Here is a 27,710-nt window from a genome sequence, read left to right on the forward strand (position 1 = left end):
TTGCTAGGCAGGATGTAATTCCAGGCAGCGTCTCCTCTAAAGTCCCGTATTCCTGAGACACAGTAGCATCAGCGTGCCTTCTATATGCCAGGCATTGGGCTAGGAGTTTCAGGATAGCATTTTGAATTCCCAAACAATCTCAGGAAGTGTGAAAGCTTTTAGAAAGAATACAAATAGAGGAACTAACCCAAGAAGTCATTTCCCACCCTAGATTTAGTTTTCCTAAATCAAGAAAGCAACCTTAATCTTTCAAAGTTCAGTTTCTATGAGACACTTGAGTATTCAACATACCAGGATCATGTAAGAGTGTTCATTAAATCAACTAGGGGGTGCAAAATGGTGTATCAAGGTGAATTTGATTATCAACCAATAGATTCATCTTAGAGGGGCTTCTTCAGTATCTTATCCTTCTAAGGGAAAATTTTTAGAAGAAAATTAATTTCAAGATTACAGTTATAAAATAAGTAGTCAATGGATAGCGTCATCAAAGTGCTCCTAGACTAATCTGGTCTTCATATGCTCAGACTGACCTCTGCTGGATAGTCTACTAACAAGTTGACATGTTTTTTTCCCTCGAGCTAAATGTGGCTAGGGAACAAGCATTTCCCCCAAATTATATCTGGTATTTATATTTATATACTTCAGTTCACAAATATTCATCAAACCTTCCACACTACTTTACAGCAAAATCTTGCAGTGTACTTGGCTGCCAGAGGCAACTGTCCAAGGGCAGAGTAGGACACTGATGAGGCTACACGAGCTACCTACTCTCAACACTCCTTTTGATATTCTCTTTGCTTTTATGCAGCCCAAGTCCTCTAGTGTGTACCTCAGAAGCACATAAGCATATCTGCTGCATGGGCCCAATTTCAGGGGCTCGCTGGGTGAAACCACAGCTCCCTGCATGTGTCTTCTGGATTTACCTCTCAAAGCTGGACTCCACTCTGTAGAAGTCACTTATGTCCCTAAGTAGCCAATGGAGACAAGACTGATGTGTATGTTGCAAACCAGCTGAACTTTGAGATAGAGTCCTATGCCCCAATTCATGTAAAATTCTAGATCATAAATGATACTTTCCATTTCTAATAACCTTTTAAAATAATGTCTGCTTCTGATAAAAAATTATATAATAACTTTTAAAATTTTGTAAAAATAAAAAATAAAGGAAGTAAAAATTGCCTATAAGTCCATTAACATGTTAACATTTTGGTTTAGTTTGTGGCTATCTTTTTTTTCTGTGTACGTCTGACTCTGCAAATACAGGTATATACCCTGACCTGGGTCCATCCATTTTGTAGCTTGTCTTTTCACTAGTATTATATTATGATTATCCCTCCATTTATACATACTTTTTTTAAGAAAGAGAACAGGTATGGAAGAGGCAGAGGGAGAAGGAGAAGGAATCTTAAGCAGGCTCCACACTGGGTAACAAGGGACTTGATTCCATGATCATGAGATCATGACCTGAGCCAAAATGAAAAGTCAGATGCTTAACTTACTGAGCCACCCAGGTGTCCCTATACAAAGTCATTACCACAATTTTTATTTTATGAGGTCAACAGATCATAATATACGAAGCCAGTGTTTTATTATTAAACATTAGCATTGTTCCTAAACTGTGCTGAATGGCCTTCCATATAAATATTTGACCAAATATTTTATTATTTCTTTAGGATATATTCTCTAAATAGGCTCCCTGGATCAAAAGGTATGGTGTATGAACATTTTTAAAAAAATTTATTTACTTATTTTGAGAGAGACAGAGACAGAGCAAGTGGGGGGAGTGCAGAGTGGGCGAGGGAGAGAATTCCAAGCAGGTGCCATGCTGTCAACGCACAGTCCAGTGTGGGGCTTGAACTCATGAAAGAAACCATGAGATCATGACCTGAGCCGAAACCAAGAGTTGGAAGCTTAATCGACTGAGCCACCCCAGGCTCAGTATGAACATATCTGAGATTCCAAATACAAGCACTACTAGAATTACTCTATGAAAATGTACCAATTTCATCTTCCACCATGACACAGCAGTGCCGTCTTCATTTTACCCTCACTGTCACAGAGAATTATAATTTTGAAAGTGCTTTGCCAAGTGGATAGGCAAAAATAAGGGCTGGCCATCTAACTTATGCATTCACATTTATACCCGTTCATATTTATTCATACTCATTTTATCATATTTTTCCATTAATTATACATTCATGCCCTTTGCTCATTTTTCTACTAGTGTGTTAATATTTTTCTTATTTATAAGAATTCTTTATATATTAAAAGACTGTTGACTCTGTTGGTCTCAATGTGGTACACATAAACTAAGGTTGCTAATCTAAATATACCCTGAAATTATCAGTTTGGGTATGGCATGAACTCAGTAAGTTCTCTCCAGAAAAAAACAAAACAAAACAAAACCCCAATTCATAAAGTTAGAACAATATATATATGTATAATAATTTTAACATTTTAGTAATTTTGCTGTGGAAAATAAAATTCCATCTTACAAGAAAGAAAACTCAAGACCATTCCCACACATCTTTACATATTAGAGCGTGTCAGCCAGTGAAAATCCTAGAAAAAAAAAAGACAACAAACACTGAATGAAAGAAGTAACTGTATCAAACTATCTTTTGTTTGCTCTAAAACCTAAAAGCCTCATTATAACCACATTTACCACAATGGCGGTAATGAGGTTTGTCATTGGTCTGTGCTTTTCCCAAAAAGAAGCTAAAAACTCATTGTGAATCTTGCTGTCTTGTCCTACAAAACAACTATTAACCAGTAATCAGGGCACAAAAAAACTAGTCTGAAAGGACCAGAAGTAGAGTCAAAAGAAGAAAAAAGGGGGGGAAGTTGCCAAATCTGAGAAGCAGCTGGGTAGGAAGAGCAGTGCACAGAAGCCACGCCTTCTCAGGGCTCACCCCGCCCCCCCCCCATGTGGCCTGCACGGAGGGGACTGCAGAGATTAGGTTCTCTCTACAGTATAGCAGGAAGCAGCCAGGTTATACTGCAAATCAATGTCAAATGGCAGATGGACACACAGCCAATCAATGAAAACAAACAGCTTGGGAACAATAATATGTGTGGAATTTTCTGGAATGAGGATAACTCATGTTGAAGTGATTCAAAAAATATAAGGATGATCCTTATGGAGTTAAAGAAGAGGAGAAGAAGAACTTAAATTTCTCCAGCAATACTCCCAAAATCCACAGAGAAGTTGGAGAAGAGATCATTAGAAACCTGAATTCACTAGCGGAGAGGGGACGATTCATTAGGCCTTAATGTGACTAACGTGGTCTCAAGACTGTCTATTTTGCGTGTGTTCTGAATATACCCATTAAATCCATCCAACTAAGGCCAATGTTTCCTTATTCATTTTGTGTCTGGATGATTTATCCATTGATGTAAGTGGTTTACTAAAGTCTTTACTATTTTTGTAGTGCTACTTCTCCCTTTAGGTCTGTTAATATTTATTTGCTTTATATATTTAGGTGCTCCTACGTTGTGTACATAAATATTCACAAATGTCATACTTTCTTGTTGGATTAACCCCTGTATTAGTGTATAGTGTCCCTCTTTGTCTTTTATTACAATGTTTGTTTTAAAGTCTATTTGTCTGATATAAACATAGCTATCCCAGCTTTCTTTTGGTTTCCATTTGTCTGGAATATCTTTTTCCATCCCTTCACTTTCAGACTATGTGTCCATACATCTGAGATGAGTCTCCTGTTACACAGTAGACAAGGTGGGTCTTGTTTTCTTATCCATTCAGCTACTCTTTTGATGGGAGGATTTAATCGATTTACACTTAAAGTATTTACAGATAAATATATACTTATAGCCATTTTGTTTATAGCTTTCTTGGTATTTTGTAGTTCTGTTCCTTTCACCAAAGTCTCTGATATCTGTTTTTATAGAACAGAATTTCAGTAGAATTTTATATATCTTACAGTTTCTAAGTTAGCTAATTTACATTTCACTGATTGTCCAGGCATCCATTTGCCCATTGGTCTACTACCTTGTTCAATACATAAAAAGATCTCACAAAAAACCTCGGCTTGCACAGAGAGTGTTTTTAGTTCTAGCTGGGGTACTGACTTTGAACTGGCTGCCCTGGTCCCAGACGGCACCAGGAGAAACTGCTCCACTGCTCTCCCGGCTCCATCCCCAGTGGTAGGGAGGCAGCCAACCCAAGGGTGCACCACCGCTCCCCCTACTGGAGGTGGCAAGAAAGCAGCGACCTGCAGGACTGTGTTTCAGATGGTATCAATAAAGCACTCAGACTAAGATCTGGAAATGAGGCTTAGGACATAGAGCACGGCCCATCTTGGCTACACCCCTGGCACAGGGACATTGGACCCAAAAGAGTGATTTGCAATGCCTGGTTTGAGAAAGGACTGGGGCGCCGCCATTTTTCTTCCCACACCTACCAAGGCGGGGCCTCAGAGAGCAGCCTAGTGGGACCACAGTGGAGGCTAAGACCTGCCTACACCAAACCATGCACCACGCCCATCCCGGATACAGAGCTGTTTTTTTTTTTTGTTTTTTTTTTAACGGAGCCTGGGGCAAGACCAACATGGATGCACTGCCGTGATTAATTCTAGATCAATTCTTTCTACTCAGATATATTTTCCATTGTCTCATTTGTATCCCTCCCCTCTGCTGGACTGGGCACTCTGGTCATTGGTTTGCTTAAACAGTCACCTTTAATCCATTCTCTAGATGTATATTCCACACCTCCACCACTACCTTTCTCTCTCTCACTCTCTCCAGAATAATCAGGCTATATAGTTCCTCTGAGTTAACATTATCTTCGTTTTTTTCTCCTTGCCTCTTACCATATTCTCCTCTTTCTGTCTCTGAATTAAGCCTCTTAGTCTCTCTGCCTGGTCATTGTGCAGTTTCGCTTCCTCCCTGCCCTGTCATTTCCCTCTTTGTATATGCTCTTCCATCAGCACTGCACACACCCTGCTCTTTATTTGTAGCTGGGAATTCTGGTTTTATGCTTTGAGACTGTCTTTTGTATTTTGGGTTTTTTTCTTTTTTCTTTTCTTTTCTTTTTTTTCTTTTTTAACTTTTATTATTTGTTTTTCCCCCTTCCTCTTTTTTTCTCCTTTTTTCCCTTTCCCTTTCGGTTTGCGTATTTGTTGGATTTGTCTGTGCATTTGCGTAACTTTGTTCCCTGTGTTTGTCTGTCTTTATTCCTTTTCAGGGCTACCTCAAGAAACAAGCCAAAGTACACATGGTGGAGAGTCCCAAATACGAGTAGGGAAATAAAATAACCAAAGTCTCCACAAGAGAGACCAAGAGACACCATTAAAAGACACTTCCTGAATGGACAGGCCCTGGACTGTCAAAGAGCCTTCTTTAATATAGCAATACTCACAGGTGCAGAGTGCATAACAAGGTTTTAAAACTAACAAGAGATAGAAAGCTAGCCAAAATGATGAAATGGAAGAACTCTCCTCTAAAGAAATTCCAGGAAGAAATGACAGCTAAAAAACTGTTCAAAACAGATATAAGCAACATAACTGAACAAGAATTTAGAACAATAGTCATAAAATTAATCGCTGGGCTTGAAAAAGGCATGGAAGACATCAGAGAAACTATTGCTACGAGGAGTATGGAGCTTAAAAATAGTTGTGATGAATTAAAAAATGCTATAAATGAGGTGCAAATAAAATGGAGGCATCCAATGCATGGATTGAAGAGGCAGAGAGGAGAATAGATGAATTAGAAGACACAATTAAAGAAAAAGAGGAAGCTGAGAAAAAGAGATAAACTGATCCAGGAACACAAAAGGAGAGCTGACTGATACAATCAAATGGAGCAATATCCGTATCATAGGAACTCCAGAAGAGGAAGAGAGAGGGAAAGGTGCTGAAGGAATACTTGAACAAATTATAGCAGAGAACTTCCCCAATCTGGGGAAGGAGACAGACACTGAAATCCAAGAGGCACAGAGAATTCCCCCAGACATAACTTGAATCCATCTTCTGCATGACATATCATAGTGAAACTGGCAAAATATAAGGACGAAGAGAGAATTCTGAAAGCAGCTAGAGATAAATAGGCCCTAACATACAAAGGGAAACCTATCACAGTGGTGGCAGAAAGAAATGGCAGGAAATCTTCAATGTGATGAACAGAAAAAATATGCAGCCAAGAATCCACTATCCAGCATGCCTGTCATTCAGAATAGAAGGAGAGATAAAAGTCTTTCCAAATAAATAAAAATTGAAAGAATTCGTCACCACAAAACCAGCCCTACAAGAAATCCTGAGGGGGACTCTACGAGGGAAATGTTGCAAGGAACTCAAGGTATCAGAGACACCACCACAAGCATGAATCCTACAAAGAACACAATGACTCCAAACCCATATTTTTCAAAAATAACACTGAATGTAAATGGACTAAATGCTCCAATCAAAAGACATAGGGTAGCAGAGTGCATTAAAAAAAAATCCAACTATTTGCTGTCTATAAGAAACTCATTTTAGTCCTGAGGATACCTTCAGATCGAAAGTAAGGGGATGGAGAAATATATGTATCATGCTACGGGAAGTCAAAAGAAAGCCGGGGTAGCTACACTTAAATCAGAGAAACTAGACTTTAAAGTAAAGGCAGTAACAACGGATGAAGAAGGGCATCATATATAATTACAGGGTCTATCCATCAGGAAGAGCTAGCAATTATAAATGTCTACACACCGAATGCGGAAACACCCACATACATAAAGCAATTAATCACAAAAAGAAACAATCTTATGGATAAGAATGTGCTAATGGCAGAGGACTTTAATACTCTGCTTACAGCAATGGATAGATCAACTAGACAGAAAATCACTAAAGTAACAATGGACTTGAATGACACATTGGACCAGATGGATTTGACAGGTACATTCAGAACTGTACATCCTGAGGCCATGGAATTCACTTTCTTCTCAAGTGTGCATGGCACATTCTCCAAGATAGATCACATACTGGGACATAAAGCAGCCCTCAATAAATATAAAAGAATTGAGATCATACCATGCACACTTTCAGATCACAATGCTATGCAACTTGAAATCAGCCACAGGAAGAAGTTTGGAAAACCTCCAAAAACTTGGAGGTTAAAGAACACCCTACTAAAGAACGAATGGGCCAATCAGGCAATTAGAGAAGAAGTTAAAAAATATACGTAAACAAATGAAAATGAAAATACAACAATTCAAACTGTATGGGATGCGGCAAAGGCAGTCCTAAGAGGAAAGTACATTGCACTTTCAACGGCCATTTCAAGAAATTAGAAAAAGCACAAGTACAAAATCTAACAGCATACATAAAGGAATCGGAAGGAGAGCAACATGAGCACCCCAAACACAGGAGGAGAAGAGAAATAATAAAAATCAGGGCAGATATAAACAATATAGAATCCAAAAAACACAGCTGAACAGATCAATGGAACCAAGAGTTGGTTTTTTAAAAAAAATAAACAAACTTGATAAACCTCTAACCAGGCTTCTCAAAAAGAAAAGAGAGAGCACCCAAATGGACAAAATCATGAATGAAAATGGACTTATTACAACCATTCCCTCAGAAATACAAGCAATTATCAGGGAATACTATGAAAAATTATATGCCAACAAACTGGACAATTTAGAAGAAATGGACAAATTCCTGAACACACACTCACTACCAAAATTCACACGGGAAGAGATAGAAAATCTGAACAGAACCATAACTAATGAAGAAATTGAATCAGTTATCAAAAATCTCCCAACAAATAAAAGCCCTGGGCCAGATGGCTTCCCTGGGGAATTCTACCAGACATTTAAATCAGAGTTAATACCCATTCTTCTCAAGCTATTCCAAAAAATAGAAATGGAAGGAAACTTCCGGACTCATTCTATGAAGCCAGCATCACTTTGATTCCCAAGCCAGATAGAGACCCAGCAAAAAAGGAGAACTACAGGCCAATATCCTTGATGAATACAGATGTAAAAATCCTCAACAAGATACCTGCAAATTGGATGCAACAGCACATGAAAAGAATTATCCACCATGATCAAATGGAATTCATTCCTGGGTTACAGGGCTGGTTCAATATTTGCCAATCAATCAATGTGATACATCACATTAACAAAAGAAAAGATAAAAACCATATGATCCTGTCAATAGATGCAGAAAAAGCATTTGACAAAATACAACATCCCTTCTTAATAAAGACCCTCGAGAAAGTCGGGATAGAAGGAACTTACTTAAACATCATAAAAGCCATTTATGAGAAGTCCTCAGCTAACATCATCCTCACTGGGGAAAAACTGAGAGCTTTCCCCCTGAGATGAGGAACATGACAGGGATGTCCACTCTCACCACTGTTGTTTAACATAGTGCTGGAAATCCTAGTGTCAGCAATCAGACAACAAAAGGAAATAAAAGGCATCAGAATTGGCAAAAAAGAAGTCAAACTTTCACTTTTTGCGGATGACATGATACTCTACATAGAAAACCCGACAGACTCCACCGGATGCCTACAAGAACTGATCCATGAATTCATCAAAGTTGCAGGGTACAAAATCAATGTACAGAAATCAGTTGCATTTTTACATACCAATAATAACAACAGAAAGGGAAATCAAGAAACTGATCCCATTCACAACTACACAAAAAACCATAAAATACCTAGGAATAAACCTAACCAAAGATATAGGAGGTCTGTATGATGAAAACTGTAGAAAACTTATGAAGGAAATTGAAGAAGACACAATGAAATGGAAAAACATTCCATGCTAATGGGTCGGAAGAATAAATACTGTTAAAATGTCATTACTACTCAAAGCAATCTACACATTCAGTGCACTCTCAGTCAAAATTGTACCAGCATTCTTCTCAAAACTAGAACAAACTACCCTAAAATTTGTATGGAACCACAAAAGACCCTGAATAGCCAAAGTAATATTGAAGAAGAAAACCAAAATGGGAGGCATCATAATCCCAGACTTTAGCCTCTACTACAAAGCTGACATCATCAAGACAGTATGGTATTGGCACAAAAACAGACACATAGACCAATGGAATGGAATAGAATACAGAGCTCAGAACTGGACCCACAAATGTATGGCCAACTAATCTTTGACAAAGCAGGAAAGAGTATCCAATGGAAAAAAGCCTCTTTAACAGATGGTGCTGGGAGAACTGGACAGCAACATGCAGAAGAATGAAACTAGATCATTTTCTCACACCATACACAAAAATCAACTCAAAATGGATAAAGGACCTAAACGTGAGACAGGAAACCATCAAAACCCTAGAGGAGAAAGCAGAAATCAACCTCCTTGACCTCAGCCATAGCAATTTCGTACTTGACACATCCTCAAAAGCAAGGGAATCAAGAGCAAAAATGAACTATTGGGACCTCATCAAGATAAAAAGCTTCTACATGGCAAAGGAATCAATAAAACCAATAGGCAACTGACAGAATGGAAAAAGGTAATTGCAAATGACATATCAGATAAAGGGCTAGTATCCAAAATCCATCAGGAATTCACCAAACTCCACACCCGAAAAACAAACAATCCAGTGAAGAAATGGGCAGAAGATATGAACAGACACTTCTCCAAAGAGGACATCCAGATGGCCAACAGACACATGAAATGATGCTGAGTCCCTCATCATCAGGGAAATACACTCAAAACCACACTGAGATACCACCTCATGCCAGTCAGAGTGGCTAAAATGAGCAAATCAGGAGATTATAGATGCTGGTGAGGATGTGGAGAAACGGGTACCCTCCTACACTGTTGGTGGGCATGTAAACTGGTGCAGCCCCTCTGGAAAACAGTGTGGAGGTTCCTCAAAAAATTGACAATAGATCTCCCCTATGACCCAGCAATAGCACTACTAGGAATTTATGCAAGGGATACAGGAGTGCTGGTGCATAGGGGCACATGTACCCCAATGTTCATAGCAAAACAATAGCCAAATCTTGGAAAGAGCCTAAGTGTCCATCAACAGACGAATAGATCAAGAAGATGTGGTTTATCTATACGATGGAATACTACATGGCAATGAGAAAGAACGAAATCTGGCCATGTGTAGCAACATGGATGGACCTTGAGGGTGTTATGCTGAGTGAAATAAGTCAAGCAGAGGAGGAGAGATACCATATGTTTGCATGTATAGGAGGATTAGGAGGAACTTAACAGAGGACGGTGGGGAAGACGTAGGGGGGAAATAGCGGGGGAGAGGGAGGAAGGCAAACCATGAGAGACCCTTGAATGGTTTGAACAAACTGAGGACTGATGGGTGTAGGGGGGAGGGGAAGGGGGAGATGGGCATGGAGGAGGGCACTTGTGCGGATGAGCACTGGTTGTTATATGGCAACCAACTTGACAATAAACTATTTAAGAAAAAAAAAAGATCTCACAGCATATATATGTATAAAGAACCAAGACAGAAACTTCTTGAAAAAATGATCTGCTCTGAAGCAGTGACTGATACACAATGTGTAAGCATGGAAGATGGGTATATAAGAGAGGACAAGTGGCAGGACCAGGATCAGCACACAAAATTAAGTATGAAAAGCAACCTAATCTGAGATGGGAGAGGATTACATTACATACCTTATCATTTATTTTACTGCTGTCATCTACAGTGCAGTTTTGTTATGGAGGCCAAAGTAACCAGTTTTGAATGTCACTCCACAAATCCTCCTATTATAGTCTCATCCTCCCAGTCTGCCCCCCACTCTCATTCTGCCTTTCAACCACTCTGGCCTTCACTGAGTTCCTCAGACCTGCCATGGTCCTTGCTGCCACAGAGCCTTTGCACATCTCTTTTCTAGTCTCTTATCTTGAGATTGTCCCTACTTATCTTTTGGATCTCAGCTTAAGTATCAAACAGTTCCTCTGAGAAGCCTTCCCCTGTGACTCCAATATAAATCAGATTCCATGAGTATATTTGTTCAGAACTGGGTGCTTTTCCTTCAGAGCAGTTGCCTCACTCTGTTGTTCACGCGTTTAGTTGTTAGGTGACTAGGTTGTTCCTCTCCCCTGCTGGACTGTAAGCCATTAGGTGAGGGCTGAGTCCAGGTTGCTAGTAATACAACCTATCTCAACAATTATTTATTGAAAAAACACAAGAAAGTGCCAAACTCAGAAATGGTTTAGAAACAACAAGTGTTCTATTTGGTAGATACTTCCAGGGATAGGATGGGAGATGCATTTCTGATTTCTGCTTAGCAACTGAATTTACCTGGGTCTTCCGTGTGGCTTGTGGCTTGATCATGATATTGATAAGAGAAGGTTTAGTTGTGTCTGCCAAGCTCTCCCTCAGTGATTTTTGGAGCTCTTCTGGTGTTTGTACGAAATACCCTTTGCCTCCAAACGCAGTCATAACCTGCTCATAATGTGAGTTCGGCAAAAGACAGACTGGAGGGGCCCTAAAAAAGGTCATAAGTCAACAGAAAAGAAGGTCATTTTCTGAAATAATCTGTGGAAAAATTTAGGCTGACTAAAAGGTATATATTTATGTCCAACCCTTAAACAAAAATGCCAGTACTTTAAACTTTCCATATGTTTTTTATTGTCTATATAGCAATGTCCAATAGGACTTTTTGTGATAATAGAAATGTTTTATATTTATATCTGTGCTATCCACTATAATAGCCACTAGCAACCTGTTGCTGTGAGCACTTGAAATGTGACTAGTTAAAATAAGAAAATGATTTGGAGTGTTGGGTGGCTCAGTCAGTCAAGAGTCCGACTTCAGCTCAGGACATGATCTCATAGTTTGTGAGTTTGAGCCCTGTATCAGGTTCTGTGCTGACAGATCAGAGCCTGGAGCCTGTTTCAGATTCTGTGTCTCCTTCTCTCTCTGCCCCTCCCCCACTCATGCTCTGATGCTCTGTCTCTCTGTCTCTCAAAAATAAATAAACATTAAAAAAAAATAAGAACTGATTTTTAAATTAAAAAAAATTTTTTTTAATGTTTGTTTATTTTTGAGAGACAGAGCAGGGGAGGGACAGAAAGAGAGGGAGACACAGAATCAGAAGCAGACTTCAGGCTCTGAGCTGTGAGCACAGAGCCCAACGCGGGGCTCGAACACATGGACCATGAGATCATGACCTGAGCTGAAGTCAGACGCTGAACTGACCGAGCCACCCAGGTGCCCCCTGATTTTTAAATTTAATTTAAATAGCCACACAAGGCTAGTAGCTACTATACTGAAGTGCAGGCTACACCATCAGCTACTATGAATTCAAAAGAAAAACGAAAAGAAAGGAATGGTTATGGCAAAGCACCAAATAACAACAAAATGAGAAATGGAGTCAGTGAGGCATAAGCAAACATACTCACATCCCACTCCACCCTGGGGCTGACTCCCACACAGCTAGATACAATACTGTCATAGTTTGACTCTGCCATCAGATAATCAAGAATTAGTTAAGTAGTAAAAAGAAGGAAGATCTCTGGATCATAAACAATGTGTTAACATCCATTTCCTCCATTGTGTAATAGTATTAGAAGGACTGGAAGCATTTTGCAACAAGCCCTTTCATAAACAAAGCTTCGACATCCATCTTAAGTGTCCAAGTCTTTAGTGGCTCCCTGGTCATAAATTATTTACTGAAGCACCCCATCATGAGTGGCTGTACAAACAGGAGCCATGCAGACAGGGTTCCCGTGCTTTAGGAGGGCTGACCATATAAATAAACAATACACACACCACCAAAGCACAGTATAAGACAGCAGACGTCGTAAGGAGAGATTAAAACAGATGAAGGAAAATAAATACACATTGTTCTGGGTTACTTACACTACAGTAGCATCTCCAAATTTTAACAATTCCTTCCAACTATCTGCATCAAAACCTTGGTAAATTCCATTATTATTCACCACCAAAAGTATGATGGGCAAGTTGTACCTAAAATTGAAAGCAAAATACAAAGGAAATCATTCTTCATTCTAAAGTACTTTATCTTCAGGCTGAAACTTTAATTTAAAAATGGGTAGTTTTTTAGAAATAAGTTTTTTGTAATATTAGGGTAAGACTAAAAATAAAACATTTGAGGGGCGCCTGGGTGGCTTAGTCAGTTAAGCGTCCGACTTTCGCTTAGGTCATGATCTCGCGGTTCGTGGGTTCGAGCCCTGCGTCGGGCTCTATGCTGACTGCCAGCACAGAGCCTGGAGCCTGTTTTGGAGTCTGTGTCTCCCTCTCTCTCTGGCCCTCCCCTGCTCATGCTCTCTCTCTCTCTCTCCTAGAAATAAATAAAAATATTAAAAAAAAATTAAACATTTGCTACCTAATAAGTAACATCAAATCATTAATGGAAACACGGAGTCACAAAGGGTGTAAGAACACTAGGTTCTAGCATTATGCATCTGTGGACCTCACTGAGCTTTTCTGAACTTTGGTTTTCACAGATCCAGGTGTTAAGAATGACACCTTCCACCTTCCATATTTAATACCTTCAGACACACCACTTCCAGGGGGTGCCTAGGAGTACTATTTGAAAAGTGTCAGTCTGTTTACTGAACTCCTCACAGACAAGCAGCACTTGCTAGATGCTGTGGGAAGCATACAGTGACTAGCATACATTACCTTCTCTCAAACCACTTCACTCCAAATTAGAAAAGCATTATATAGGGGCCCTTGGGTGGCTCGGTCAGTTGAGCGTCCGACTTCGCTGCAGGTCATGATCTCACTGTTCATGGATTCGAGTCCCACATCAGGCTCTGTGCTGAGAGCTGAGAGCCTGGAGCCTGCTTTGGATTCTGTGTCTCTCTTCTCTCTGCCCCTCTCCCACTCTCACTCTCTCTCTCAAAAATAAAAATAAAACGTTGAAAAAAAATAAAAAAGAAAAGCATTGTATAATAAATAGAAAAAAACAGTATATTTAATAATGCGCTAAACAGTATTGTAAACACACACAAAAAAAGAATGATTAAACTTTATGAGTGACTGACAAAAGAACATGGGCTTTATTTGTGCACACATAATTTCTGAGACGAGGTGTAAAAACAAAATTACACTGCATACCGTTATGTAACAGGACTGTGGTAACTACCTGCGTTCCATGCTCAATGGGAATCATGACTCTCTAGAAGTCTGGCTTTCTCATAAATCACCTTTTTGGTGTATATCACTTGGGTTGTCAATATATACATTCTAACAAGTACATATTTTCTATCTGATCTTGAAAGTGTTGTATACCAAAGCTTTAAAAGCTCCCAAAACATGATTTACAAAAGGTCTAGTAAGAGTCCTGGCTAAGAATGAAGAATGACTTTACTACAGTTTAAATAATTAGGGAGAAAAAAGTCCCCATTCTTCCATTGCAGGATCTATAGCTCATGAGTTTCTCCCTGTAAACAATCCTCACAACCATAAACATAATCTGAACAGCTCACATTCAGTGAGCAATCATCTGGAGCTTTACCTAGATTACCTCATTCGTTCCTCACCACCATCTTCTAAGGTAGTAACTATTACTATTCCTCTCCCTATTTTAGAGGAGACTGGAGCTTAGTAAAGTAAGTTAACCCACATCACCTGGCTTTGTTGTGGTCAATCCAGACCATGGACCCAGAGGCTGTGCTCTTAACCACAAAGCTCTGCTCTCACCTGACCAAAACAAGCTTTTCTCAGACCAGAGCGTCTTGCAGGGATCTCAAAACCACTCCTCACAGTTCTGGGGCATCTAGTAAAGAGGTCATGAGCACACTGTCCGGGATGAGAAGGGCCCTGGGGTTATTTTATACTAGCATTCTCAGGACACAGCATAGAGCTATGCACTGGGCATTTGGCACATGGTGAACACCTGGTAAGCATTTGTTAGGCAAGTGAATCTTTATCTTTTGGAGAAAGAAATGAATGCTGTTTACCTACAGATGGTTTCCACTTCCATGCCCGAAAACCCAAATGCACTGTCTCCTTCCACACAGATGACCCGCTGCCCTGGGTTTCTATCTTTAGCCACCAAAGCAGCTGCAATGGCAAAGCCCAAACCAACTCCCATTGTTCCAAAAGTACCAGCATCAAGCCTGTTGGGGAAAAAAAACCTAAAATGAAACCCTCTGGGGCATGTTGTGGATGGTGGGTGGGCACAAACCTAGTCATATTCACGTGTAAAATAAACAACAATAAAAACATTCTCTGTCTTTAATATAAAGTTTTTAGACTGTGAGGAACCGACTAGTCAGGCATAAGCAGTATGAGAGGAAAAAGTCTCTCGTGATGGCCTGGGAGACTGTGAATATACCCTTGGAACACTAAGTACAGAAATTATCACATGACCTCAAAGATACACCAAGCATAAAAATTCTACCAAATCTCACCTAAGAATACTTTCATAAAATATGTCCTTATACACTGAACATGTGTCATCCTCAAATGCTTTATGAACAAGCATTACTGTAGTTTCAAATTTAACACATTATAATTTCTTTTCTGGAAGCCCTACCTGTGACGAGGAAGGTAGTTCTGAAGCACAGTGCGTCCAATGTCCATAGTATTTGCTCCTTCACTAACCACAAAGCAGTCTCTGGGTAGTTGTTCTTGAACATGATAGAACACAGTGTAATAATTCATAGTCAGGGATTTTTGGGAAGCTAATTCCTAAAGTATTTGAGGGAAATATAATCAAATTAGGTTGAGATACAGTGAAAAATGAGCAATGTCAATAAGCTACTACCAAGCTCATTTGGAAACAGGCAACAACTATAAGCTACAAGGTTCCCAAACGGCCACTCTTAGAAGCTAATGGATCTCCTAACACTCCTATGGGATGTGCTAAGAAAAATGGGATCAACAGCCCCAGTCTGGGACAAGATCAAATAAGCTAGGGAATAACTCTTCTTGGAGATCCACAATGTACATTAGCATTCTGAAGTCAGAAAAGTCTATAGTAAAGATAGCTGGAAACATTGGGTTAAACAAAACCAAACAGTCTTATTTGAGCATTTTTAAGAATACACTGCCTTAGAAAAAGTAAACATTTTATTCTAGAATATTTTAATGGGAAATACGCCCTTAAGTTTAAAATAAAAATGAAGTCAGGATTTTAGAAAATCTGAAAATCTGGTTCTTCTCCAAGCTCACTGGAGAGTAAAGGGGATGTGCTTCACCCACTAAAGAGTCTTTGAATGGAGCACGATAAGTGCCTTTGTCTAGTCATATGCCTGCTAGATCGGAGAGAAAGCCACGTGGGGCTTCAGTGGCAATAGTCCCATGGGCTTCCAGCACTGCCTCTTCCCCTGTGCTGTTTTGGCCTTCTGGAGAGTATACCTAAGATGGATAAGGCACCCCCTATCCTGCACCAGAGGAGAGAGGCAACTGCGCTCCTTCCATCTTAAACTAGTATGATTCCTAGGGAAAAGAAGGGATTAATTATGACACCATTCAAGAAAATAGAACTGAGACTGCCTCTTGATAGAAATAGCCACTGATGAAAATTCCAATAAAACATGGAGTTATGTATAGTCAATTCTGTGATTTTTGAAAATGTGAATTTATTCCAAGACATCTGATCTATAAGGAAACAACAGGAGCACAACGCAAATTTCACATTGCTTATGCAGGATTCCGTCAGTGAGAAACACTCCAGGAACACAGAAAACTACACCCAGCTGAACCAAGATGCATAGGAATACACAAAACATCAGAAAAAAAAATCAGGAACAACCTTTCTCATTATCAAAGAAAAACAATTCTACCTAAATACGAAGACTCTAAATAGAAATCACCACGTCCAACAGAAGTGGTTCATTTCACGGTTAGTAGTGGATGGTCTGGTGGTTTCACACTTTAGTATTGTTTCCAAGGCCTTTAGATATCAGGCAAAGCCATGAATGCAGCTGAGGAAGTCACAAAATAATTTCCCATGGTGGCACCAAAGTTAATTTAAAAAGGGTATAAATGGTCTCACAAAAAAGAAAGAAAAAAAGAAAAGTATGAAGTGATGGATGTGTTAATGAAATAGATGGGGGCAATCCTTCCCCGCCGTGTATACGTGTTATCAAATCGTCATGATATACCTTTAAGTATTTTACAATTTTATGTGTCAATTATACCTCAATAAAGCTGACATTTTTTTTTAAAAGGGCTGTACATTAGAACAAAGTTTTAATTTTGATGAAACGTTTATCTATTATACATGCATGCCTTGAAGGACTTATATCTTAAGGGTAGAAAAACATGCCCCAGAATTTAAGATTCCAAAAGATCTCTTAATTGTGATTTGGTGTCAAGGTCAACCTGAGGACAGTGAGCCCTACCCATTCACACAGGCTCTTATAACTTTCTGTCCAATGTCAGATCAGCCTCCTTCCATCACATCACACTAACTCACAAGTTGAGATCCTCCCAATGACAACTTCCACAAGAGAGTTCAGGTCTTTTTCAAGGAAAAGTCCTATATTTATCAAAATATATATGTATTAACCATTTAACATGTGTAGAATTTTTATTAGGTTCCTATCTTAATGTTTCACAAAGTTTTGAGAGCTGTGCCTCTAAACCTTTTTTCCCATGAACCCCATGGTTTTTACTCCATGACTTTACATAGCGTGCTGATTTTAGGAATGTGTAAGTCATATTATGACAGAGCTAACAGAACCAAGAGCCTGAAATGTTCCTGAATTTCTGAGTCTCGTATTACCTTGGTTGCGGCATCATTGCTCTTCATTTTTTCTCTCAGAGTTTTCCACCAGCTGCTCTCTGGAGGATACTGCCATGGTGTTTTATCAAATTGTTCTAGAAGCTAAAAAACCACAGACTTTTTATTTTTTGAAAATATGCTTACGTCATGTTAACACAACAACATCATGTTAAAGAAGATGATACTGCTGTACTGTCTTGCCCTTCTCATCACTCACTGTTTGTCCTTTAGGCAGTTAGCAACTGGTAGAAAACAAATAGGCAACATGGAAAGCATTTGTTTGGGTCAGTGTAGACTTCTGCCAAATGTTGGGATTTCCAAAGAACACAAGGGAAATGCTACCTCACCTCACAGGCAGGGGCTTTTATGTCCTCCTCAACTTTCAACACTAGAAAGAAAATCACCCCCACTATAGAATCCTTGTGGGAAGGACCACAGCCACAAACATCCAGGGACTTCCAAATTACAGATCAAATGTTCCAGGATATTCTAAAATGTGATTGGGGATTGCTTCCTAACATTATGTAGTCATGATAACAATACCAATTTGTATCCAATATCAAGTGAAAGATAACACTATACTTTATCTCCTCTTATAGTGAACTGTATAAATTACATACAAATAGTGAGCATCTGGACAAGTCACTGAGTACCATTTGAAGAATAAAGAAATCTCTTTATTGCCTAATGAAATACTAAGTTAGATTTTTCCAGTACATTAAGACATTTCTTGGCTGTAAGTTCCGTTCCTTTGGAAGCTGTAGTATAATTTTTCAGACAGCTGAATCCTATTTAGTATATCACTGTTTGCCTACTGAATGCCTTTAAGTCTTCAATTCCCTTCCAAAATGATTAACTTACTCACATAAAAATGATTTATATATAAGGAGTTGGATTTACTGAGTTCCAAAGTTCTTTTTAAGACTAGCTTTACATCATGAATTTTGTTTAAAATAGATATTAATAAGCCTGTCACCAAGTGGATCAAGGCTGAGACATTTTTAAGAACAGACTATTCCTGAAAGACCAATCCATATACATTAAAACCTAGGTAGAAGCTCTTACCTGTTTAGTGATGGCATTTATGTCTCCTAACAAAGTCACAGCAGGCTTTACATTATTCCCCAGTTCTTCTGCACAGATATCAACCTAAAAGAGATAAAGCTTAAGAACAACCCATGCTTATTCTTAAAAATTTTTAAGAAGTCAATTAATACTAGGGCACCTGGGTGTTTCAGTCAATTAAGCTGACTTCGGCTCAGGTCATGATCTCGTGGTTTGTGAGTTCGAGCCCTGTTTTAGGCTCTGTGCTGACAGAGACGAGCCTGGAGCTACTTCGAGTTCTGTGTCTCCCTCTCTCTCTGCCCCTCCCCTGCTCACACTGTTTCTTTCTCTCTCTCAAAAATAAACACTAAAAAAGTTTTTTTAATGAAAAAAGAAGTTAATACTGAATAAATGAACTGCGTATATGCAACAAATGATAAAGATGATTTGATATCCAAGATATTTCTTAATAAAATTAAAATCCATAGAACTGTATCACAGTAAATACAGAAACTTCATCCTCCTCCTTCATTTTAATATCTACTCTGTAGATTTGATTATTGTTCTATTATACTCAGGAATGCATGTGAGTTGATTAATTATATAGTTTTTAATCTCATCAATAATAAGATTCTGTTTAATATTTTTAATGTTTATTTATCTTTGAAGGAGAGAAAGACAGAATGTTAGCAGGGGAGGAGCAGAGAGAGAGGGAGACACAGAATCCAAAAGCAGGCTCCAGGCTCTGAGCTGTTGGCACGGAGCCCGATGCAGGGCTCGAACCATGAACCACAAGACCATGACCTGAGCCAAAGTTGGATGTTCAACCGACTGAGCCACCCAGGCACCTCAGGTTCTGTTTAATTACACTGTAGTTCCTACCTAGAGCAAGTCTCAAATGTGAACTGTCAGAACCACCTGGTAGCCTTGTTAAACCACAAACTCCAAGAGTCTACTTCGGAGTCTCTGATCTCAGCAGGTCTGAATGGGGCCCCAAAATGTGTTTTTCTAACTGGTTTCCCAGGTGAGGCTGACGCTGCTGGTCCAGGGACCACATTTTCAGAACTACTACTTCCTAGGGTACGGCATGATTACTTCCCATTTGCCCAGAAGCTCCATTTCTGAATGACCATGGGCAAGTGAAAATAGCTGTACAAGAAGTTGTAATTTAGCCACCTCAGAGGGGATGCACTTTATTCTGTACTCGAGGGATAATCAAGAGGTGGCAACGTCTTCCAGGAAACCCCAGTCTTGCTTTTTCGCAGAGTTAGTTCTCCCATAACCCCAGGGGGAATGGGACTATTAGAAGTGGATTCCTTAAAAAGTAAACAGGGAGAAGACAGCAATTGTAGCTGGGTCATCAAACACCATACACAATCTCTGGAGAGCAAACATATTCACACTGTACTATACCGACAGTACTTTCCACACCAGTAAGGAAACTGGCTTAGAAAGAGGATCATAATGATACATGACTCATCAGACGGAATTCAGAGTACATTTCACTCTGCTCAGTGACAGGTAAAAACATTTAGACATTCCTAACCAAAAGATGTTTGAAAGATTTGGCATCTTGGGGTGCCTGACTAGCTCAGTCAGTGGAGTGTGTGACTCTTGATCTTTGGGTTGTGGGTTCAAACCCCATGCTGTGTGTAGAAATAACTTTTAAAAAAATCTTAAAGAGAAAGATTTGGCATCTAAAACGACAACTCAATCTCTAACAATGTTGAATGTTTTGTTCTAATCTACCATTCTACTCAAACCCCTTTGGTCTGCCTTTAAATGTACATGAACTATGAAGAAGAGGCGAATTATGTTTTTCAAACTATTTAAAACTTGGTTTTGAAAGGTTTTCTGGTTAGAAGTAAAGTGGTACATTATATTTCATAGGCTTGAAAAGGCAGCTGGTACCTGTTAGACAATAAAAATCTACAAAAGCCAGGAAGAAAGCAGAGATCATAATAGCTGGGGACAGTAAGTCACAGATAGCTCTGATTTTAAATCTCTCTACACTGAGTACCTGGATAAACTTCACATGTGGCTGGTATCTTGGAGGCAGTCCAAAATGCAAAATCCAATTTAATCGGGCACCAAATAACACAATTACATCAGCAAATTGCAAAGCCCTATTAAAAAGAAAAATTTGTTTAATACAAAAGGTATATCCATATTTCTTATTTGAATTATCCTAAAATTACTTTCTAAGTATTTTGCTAAGTTCAAATGATTTGGAGCTTATTTTATTTTAGTTTTCAGAATAAGCTTCTAGGGTAAATTTGATTGTTTAAATCAAAATAATTTATGAAGCCATTCTATTTAAATAGTAATCTAAAAGGTAAAATACATAGATAAATTTTATAAGACTATACCTATTTCATTGCTTATTTCTTTTTATCGTTAGAAAAATTATTACAAGTCTACTGTATATAATGTGGAAAACAGAAAAAGTATAAAGAAAAAAAACCTCATGTAGTAATACTATCGACTTGAAAGCTATTATTAATAGTCTGGTATATTGCAACTCTAGTCTTTCAATGCAAGTATATTTTTACATAGTTGAGCTTATATGCTAGAATACTGTCTCATGCACTTTTGCTTATTATCACATTTTCCTTTTCATTAGGTTCTTCTTAAAATTTGTATCATTTTTATTATTTTAATGCTCTATTTATATTTTTTAAGTAATCTCTATATCCCTACACGTAGGTCTCAAACACACAACCCTGAGATAAAGTCGCATGCTCTTCTGACTGAGCCAGGCAGGCCCCTTTAAGTACAATTTTGAAAGGCTACATAGTTTGCAGAACACATACACCAAATTTATTAAACCTTTCCTTAATTAGTGGGTAATCTGTTATTAATATTACTGGGTTGCACATCTTTATGCTTGAATATTTTTTTGTGTGTGTGAGCAGGGGAAGGGCAGAGAGAGAGGGAGAGACAGAATCCCAAGAGGTCCCACACTCACTGCAGAGCTCCATCTCACAACCGTGAGATCATGACCTGAGCCATTACCAAGAGTCAGACACCTAACCGACTGAGCCACACAAGCGTCCCTATGCTAGAATCTAAATACATACTTCATATTGATTCTTAGAAGAAGGTATTTTTAAGACAATTGATTCATATTCCCAAATTGCTTTCAAAAATATTTACCAGATTTATTAATACTTTATTTTATATATCTTAATATCCTTGTCAATATAACTTCTAATTTTTTAAAAATAATCTTTACTTTGATATCCACACCAATATTAACAGTGATTCTTGCTTTGTTTTTGTTTATCTCACACATCTTTGCTTATTTTATGCTGTATCATTTGTTTCGGATGTTGTTCTTATAATATACGTAACTGTCATTTTACTATTTTATTGATCAAATCAATAATGTTTCTACCTTTCTACAGAAGAATTTATTATCATGATGGCTGTGGGTTTGTTTGTTTGTTTTTTTTACTTCTCATTTTTCTGCTTCTTAGCTATTTCTCTTTTATCCTGTATTTTTCTATAAGGGATCTGTTCTTTTGCTTTTGTCTTCTTCAGTGATGATACAGTACGTGTTTTCATATACTGTATTGGTCCTCTGGGACCCAATTTAACAAACAGATGAAAACTGCAATTGGAAGAATAGATTTATTTATTGATACCTGATAATATTGATTAAATTATTTAAACTGCTTGTAATCTTTTTTACACTATTAACTTCTGTTTTCAAGATAAATATTCTTCATTTTTCTACTTCTTTTTCAAATTTTCATCCAAGTTAACATACAGCGTAATAATGATTTCAGGAGTAGATTCCAGTGATTCATCCCCTACATATAACACCCAGTGCTGATCTCAACAAGTGCCCTCCTTAATACTCCTTGCCCATTTAGGCCATCTCCCCACCCAAAACCCTTCCAGCAACCCTCACTTTGTTCTCTGTATTTAAGAGTCTCTTATGTTTTGTCCCTTTCCCTGTTTTTATATTATTTTTGCTTCCCTTCCCTTATATTCATGTTTTGTATCTTAAATTCCACATATGAATGAAGTCATGTATTTGTCCTTCTCTAATTTCACTTAGTATAATGCACTCTAGTTCCATCCACGTTGTTGCAAATGGCAAGATTTCATTCTTTTTGGTCAGTGAGTAATATTCCATTGCATATATATACCACATCTTCTTTATCCATTCATCTGTTGATGGATATTTGGGCTCTCTCCATACTTTGGCTATTGTCAATAGCTCTGCTATAAACATTGAGGTGCATGTGCCCCTTCAAAACAGCCCTCCTGTATCCTGTGGATAAATACCTAGTAATGCAATTGCTGGGTCATATGGTAGTTCTATTTTTAATTTTTTTAAATATAATTTATTCTCAAGTTAGCTAACATACAGCGTATACAGTGTGCTCTTGGTTTTGGTGGTAGAGTCCCATGCTTCATCACTTACATACAACACCCAGTGCTCATCCCAACAAGTGTCCTCCTCAATGCCCATCACCCATTTCTCCCTCTTTCCCCCCATCAACCCTCAGTTTGTTCTCTGTATTTAAGAGTCTCTTGTGGGTCTGCCTCCCTCTCTGTTTGAAACCGTTTTTCCCCTTCCCTTCTCCCATGGTCTTCTGTTAAGTTTCTCAAGTTCCACATATGAGTGAAAATATATGATGTGTTTCTCTGACTGACTTATTTCACTTAGCATTATACCCTCTAGTTACATCCACGTTGTTGCAAATGGCAGGATTTCATTCTTTCTCATTGCCAAGTAGTATTCCATTGTATATATAAACACATCTTTATCCATTCACCAGTGGATGGACATTTGGGCTCTTTCCATGATTTGGCTACTGTTCAAAATGCTGTTATAAATGTTGGGGTACAAGCGCCCTTATGAATTAGCACTCTTGTATCCTTTGGATAAATTCCTAGTAGTGCTATTGCTGGGTTGTAGGGTAGTTCTATTTTTAATTTTTTGAGGAACCTCCACACTGTTTTCCAGAGTGGCTGCACCAGTTTGCATTCTCACCAACAGTGCAAGAGGGTTTGTATTTCTCCACATCCTCACCAACATCTTTTGTTTCCTGACCTGTCAATTTTAGCCACTGTGACTGGTGTGAGGTGGTATCTCAGTGTGGTTTTGATTTGTATTTCCCTGCTGATGAGTGATGTTGAGCATCTTTTCATGTGTCTGTTAGTCATCTGGATGTCTTCTTTGGAAAAGTGTCTATTGCCCATTTCTTCACTGGATTATTTGTTTTTTGGGTGTTGAGTTTAATGAGTGATTTATAGACTTAGGATATTAGCCCTTTATCTGATATGTCATTTGCAAATACCTTCACCCATTGCATCAGATGCTTTTTAGTTTTGCTGATTGTTTCCTTCACTGTGCACAAGTTTTTATCTTGATGAGGTCCCAATAGTTCATTTTTGCTTTGTTTCCCTTGACTCTGGAGACATGTTGAGTAAAAAGCTGCTGCGGCCGAGGTCAAAGAGGTTTTTGCCTACTTTGTCTTCTAGGATTTTGATGGTTTCCTGTCTTACATTTAGGTCTTACATCCATTTTGAGTTTATTTTTGTGTCTGGTGTAAGAAAGTGGTCCAGGTTCATCTTTCTGCATGTCGCAGTCCAGTTTTCCAACACCATTTGCTGAAGTGACTGTCTTTATTCTGTTGGATATTTTTTCCTGCTTTGTCAAAGATGAGTTGGCCATTTGTTTGTGAGTCCAGTTCCTGCTATCTATCCTGTTCCATTGATCTAAGTGTCTCTTTTTGTGCCAGTACCATCGTGTATTGATGATTACAGCTTTGTATTACATCCTGAAGTCGGGAACTGTAATGCCTCCAGCTTTGGTTTTCATTTTCAGGATTGCTTTGGCTATTTGGGGTATTTCCTGGTTCCATACAAAGTTTAGGATTGTTTGTTCTAGCTCTGGTGTTATTTTCATAGGGATGCTGGTGTTATTTTGCTAGGGATTTTATTGAATATGTAGACTGCTTTGGGTAGTGTCAACATTTTAACAATATTTGTTCTTCCAATGCATGAGCATGGAATACCTTTCCTTTTTTTGTGTGTCTTCTTCAATTTCTATCATAAGGTTTCTATAGTTTCAGTGTATACATTTTTCACTGCTTAGGTTAGATTTATCCCTAGGTATTTTATGGTTTTTGGTGCAATTATAAAGGAGATCAATTACTTGATTTCTCTTTCTGCTGCTTCATTATTGGTGTACAGAACAGAAATGCTACCTATTTCTGTGCATTGATTTTATATCCTGCAACTTTGCTGAATTCATGGATCAGTTCTAGCAGTGTTTTTGGTGCAATTTTTTGGGTTTTCAACATAGAGTATCATACCATCTGTCAACAGTGAATGTTTGACTTCTTCCTTGCCAATTTGGATGCCTTTTATTTCTTTGTGTTATCTGATTGCTGAGACTAGGACTTCCAACACTAAGTTGAATACGACTGGTGAGAGTGGACATCCTTGTGTTCCTGACCTAAGGGGAAAAGGTCTCAGCTTTTTCCCATTGAGGATGATATTAGTGGTAGGTCTTTCAAATATGGCTTTTATGATCTTGAGGTATGATCCTTCTACCCCTACTTTCTTGAGGGTTTTTATCATGAAAGGGTGCTTTATTTTGTCAAATGCAATTTCTGTATCTATTGAGAGGATCATATGGTTCTTATCCTTTCTTTTATTAATGTGATCTATCACACTGATTGACTTGCAGATATTGAACCAGCTTGCATCCCAGGTATAAATCCCACTTGATCATGGTGAATAATTTTTTTAATGCATTGTTGGATCCGGTTGGCTGTTATTTTGTGGAGAATTTTTGCATCCATGTTCATCAGGGAAATTGTTTTATAGTTCTCCTTGTTAGTAGGGTGTTTGTCTAGTTTTGGAATAAAGGTAATGCTGGCCTCATAGAATGAGTTTGGAAGTTTGCCTTCCATTTCTATTTTTTGGAACAGGTTCAAAAAATAGGTGTTAACTCTTCTTTAAATGTTTGGTAGAATTACCCTGGAAAGCCATCCTGTCCTGGACTCTTGTTTTTTGGAAGATTTTTGATTACTGATTCAATTTCTTTACTGGTTATGGGTCTGTTCAAATTCTCTATTTCTTCCTGTTTCAGTTTTTGTAGTTTATATGTTTCTAGGAATTTGTCCATCTCTTCCAGACTGCCCAATTTATTGGCATATAATTGCTCATAATATTCTCTTATTATTGTTTATATTTCTGCAGTATTGGTTGTGATCTCTCCTCCTTCATTCTTGATTTTATTTATTTGGGTCTTTTCTTTTTTCTTTTTGATCAGAGTGGCTAGATGTTTATCAATTTTGTTAATTCTTTCAAAGAACCAGCTCCTGGTTTCATTGAACTGTTCTACTGTTTTGCTGGGGTTTTTTAAATTTATTTATTTCAATAGCATTGATTTCTGCTCTAGTTTTTATTATTTCCTGTCTTCTGGGGGTTTGGGGACTTTATTTGCTGTTTTACCAGTTCTTTAAGGATTAAGTTTAGGTTGTGTATCTGAGACCTTTCTTCCTTCCTTAGGAAGGCCTGGATTGCTATATACTTCCCTCTTATGACCGCCTTTGCTGCATCCCAAAGGTTTTGGGCTGTTGTGTTATCATTTTCATTGGCTTCCATGTACTTTTTAATTTCCTCTTTACTTTCTAGGTTAGCCCATTTATTCTTCAGTAGAATGTTCTTTAATCTCCAAGTATTCATGGTCTTTCTAAATCTCTTCTTGTGGTTGATTTTGGGTTTCGTAGAATTGTGATCTGAAAATATGAATGGTATGATCTCATTCTTTTTGTACTTGTCAAGGGCTGATTTATGTCTCAGTATGTGATTTATTTTGGAGAATGTTCCATATGTTTAATATTGCCTTCTTAAACTTTGGATGGAATGAAGATAAACCTCAGCTCAAGTCAAGCTAAAATAAAAATATATAAACATACACACACATACACACATACACACACACACACACACACACACAAACCTTAACAGGGTAAGAATTTGGTTACTGTACAGTGTATACCAATATTTAAAAAAATAAAGGTATAATCTATATCTTAATCTTAATAGATTAAGGTATAATTTAAGATAGCATTAAATAAGCAAAAATTACATTTTAAAAACCCTCAAAATTAATTTTAGTGTGTGCATGAGAATATGAAAAGCACCAAATGCATAACTGTGATGAACTGTACTGGGAGGGAAGGAATGAGATCAGGAAAGCTATTCAGAGAACTACAAATGAGTCTGTAATTTTTTCTTTACAAAAAAATTTTTAAAAAAATAAAGAAAAGAAACTAAAGCAATGACATATTACTTAATTAATGTTACATAATACTTAATATATTACATCAATTTGATAAAGCTGAGTGGTGGTTACATAAGTGTTCATTAAATTGTCTCATTTGTATTATTTAGAATATTTCATTATAAAGAAATTAAAAGAAAAAATGTATAGTTTATGAAAACATATGTTTTAAAAATCTAAAAATAGGAGACTTCTAGTGCCAGCCACAACTGGGTAAGCCCACTATAGCCTAGCTCTCTAATCACAATGGAAAACTGGGAACAAAATATAAAAAGCAACTGCCTGAGGATTCTGAAAAGTAACCAAAAGAAGATGGTGGGGGAGAGGAGTCAAAAAGCACAAAAGGTTTATTTCCCCATCTTTCATTTTGTAGCTTTAACTCAGGGCAGGGTTGGTTGCAGAACTGGAGGGTAACAAACACTTGGGGAGAAACCTTGTCTTTTTGACCAGGTGATCAAACAAAGGGACCCTGCAAGCCAGGGAGAAACACGGTGGGGAAAAGTTGAAGTTTTTCCTTTTTCCTTTTTGGCTCTCGCAGCCAAAAAGGGGCGAGAGCTATGGGGGTGGCCCTCCTGCACAGCTGCATCGTGGTAGGTCTCCAGCAGCTAAAATACCAAGAGCGACTTCATTTTTCAGGCAAGAACAACCAGGAAAGGAGCCCCTTTGGACTGTGAAGAGTATAGGGACAATTCTCCTTCCTCTCCTCTCCTCTCCT

The 27,710-nt window shown here is 38.2% G+C and overlaps 1 protein-coding gene across 3 annotated transcripts in view; it reads right to left on the reverse strand.

Annotated features, from left to right (window-relative positions):
• Window positions 1-2,440: 2,440 nt before the first annotated feature.
• HACL1 (2-hydroxyacyl-CoA lyase 1) overlaps window positions 2,441-27,710 on the reverse strand; it is a 43,290-nt gene continuing 18,020 nt past the window's right edge. For all 3 annotated transcript variants that reach the window (XM_039242199.1, XM_039242198.1, XM_039242200.1), the window contains 8 exons: window positions 20,699-20,804; window positions 18,700-18,783; window positions 17,635-17,736; window positions 15,439-15,593; window positions 14,861-15,019; window positions 12,792-12,899; window positions 11,229-11,415; window positions 2,441-2,562 (listed from right to left, as the gene is read on the reverse strand). In XM_039242199.1, coding sequence (XP_039098130.1) covers window positions 2,530-2,562; window positions 11,229-11,415; window positions 12,792-12,899; window positions 14,861-15,019; window positions 15,439-15,593; window positions 17,635-17,736; window positions 18,700-18,783; window positions 20,699-20,804 — 934 coding nt within the window. In that variant the 3' untranslated portion in view covers window positions 2,441-2,529. The remainder of the gene's footprint in view (window positions 2,563-11,228; window positions 11,416-12,791; window positions 12,900-14,860; window positions 15,020-15,438; window positions 15,594-17,634; window positions 17,737-18,699; window positions 18,784-20,698; window positions 20,805-27,710) is intronic.

Source organism: Hyaena hyaena, unplaced genomic scaffold, assembly GCF_003009895.1.
Source record: "Hyaena hyaena isolate Hyena2069 unplaced genomic scaffold, ASM300989v1 scaffold_210, whole genome shotgun sequence".
In the NCBI taxonomy this organism is placed as follows: domain Eukaryota; kingdom Metazoa; phylum Chordata; class Mammalia; order Carnivora; family Hyaenidae; genus Hyaena; species Hyaena hyaena.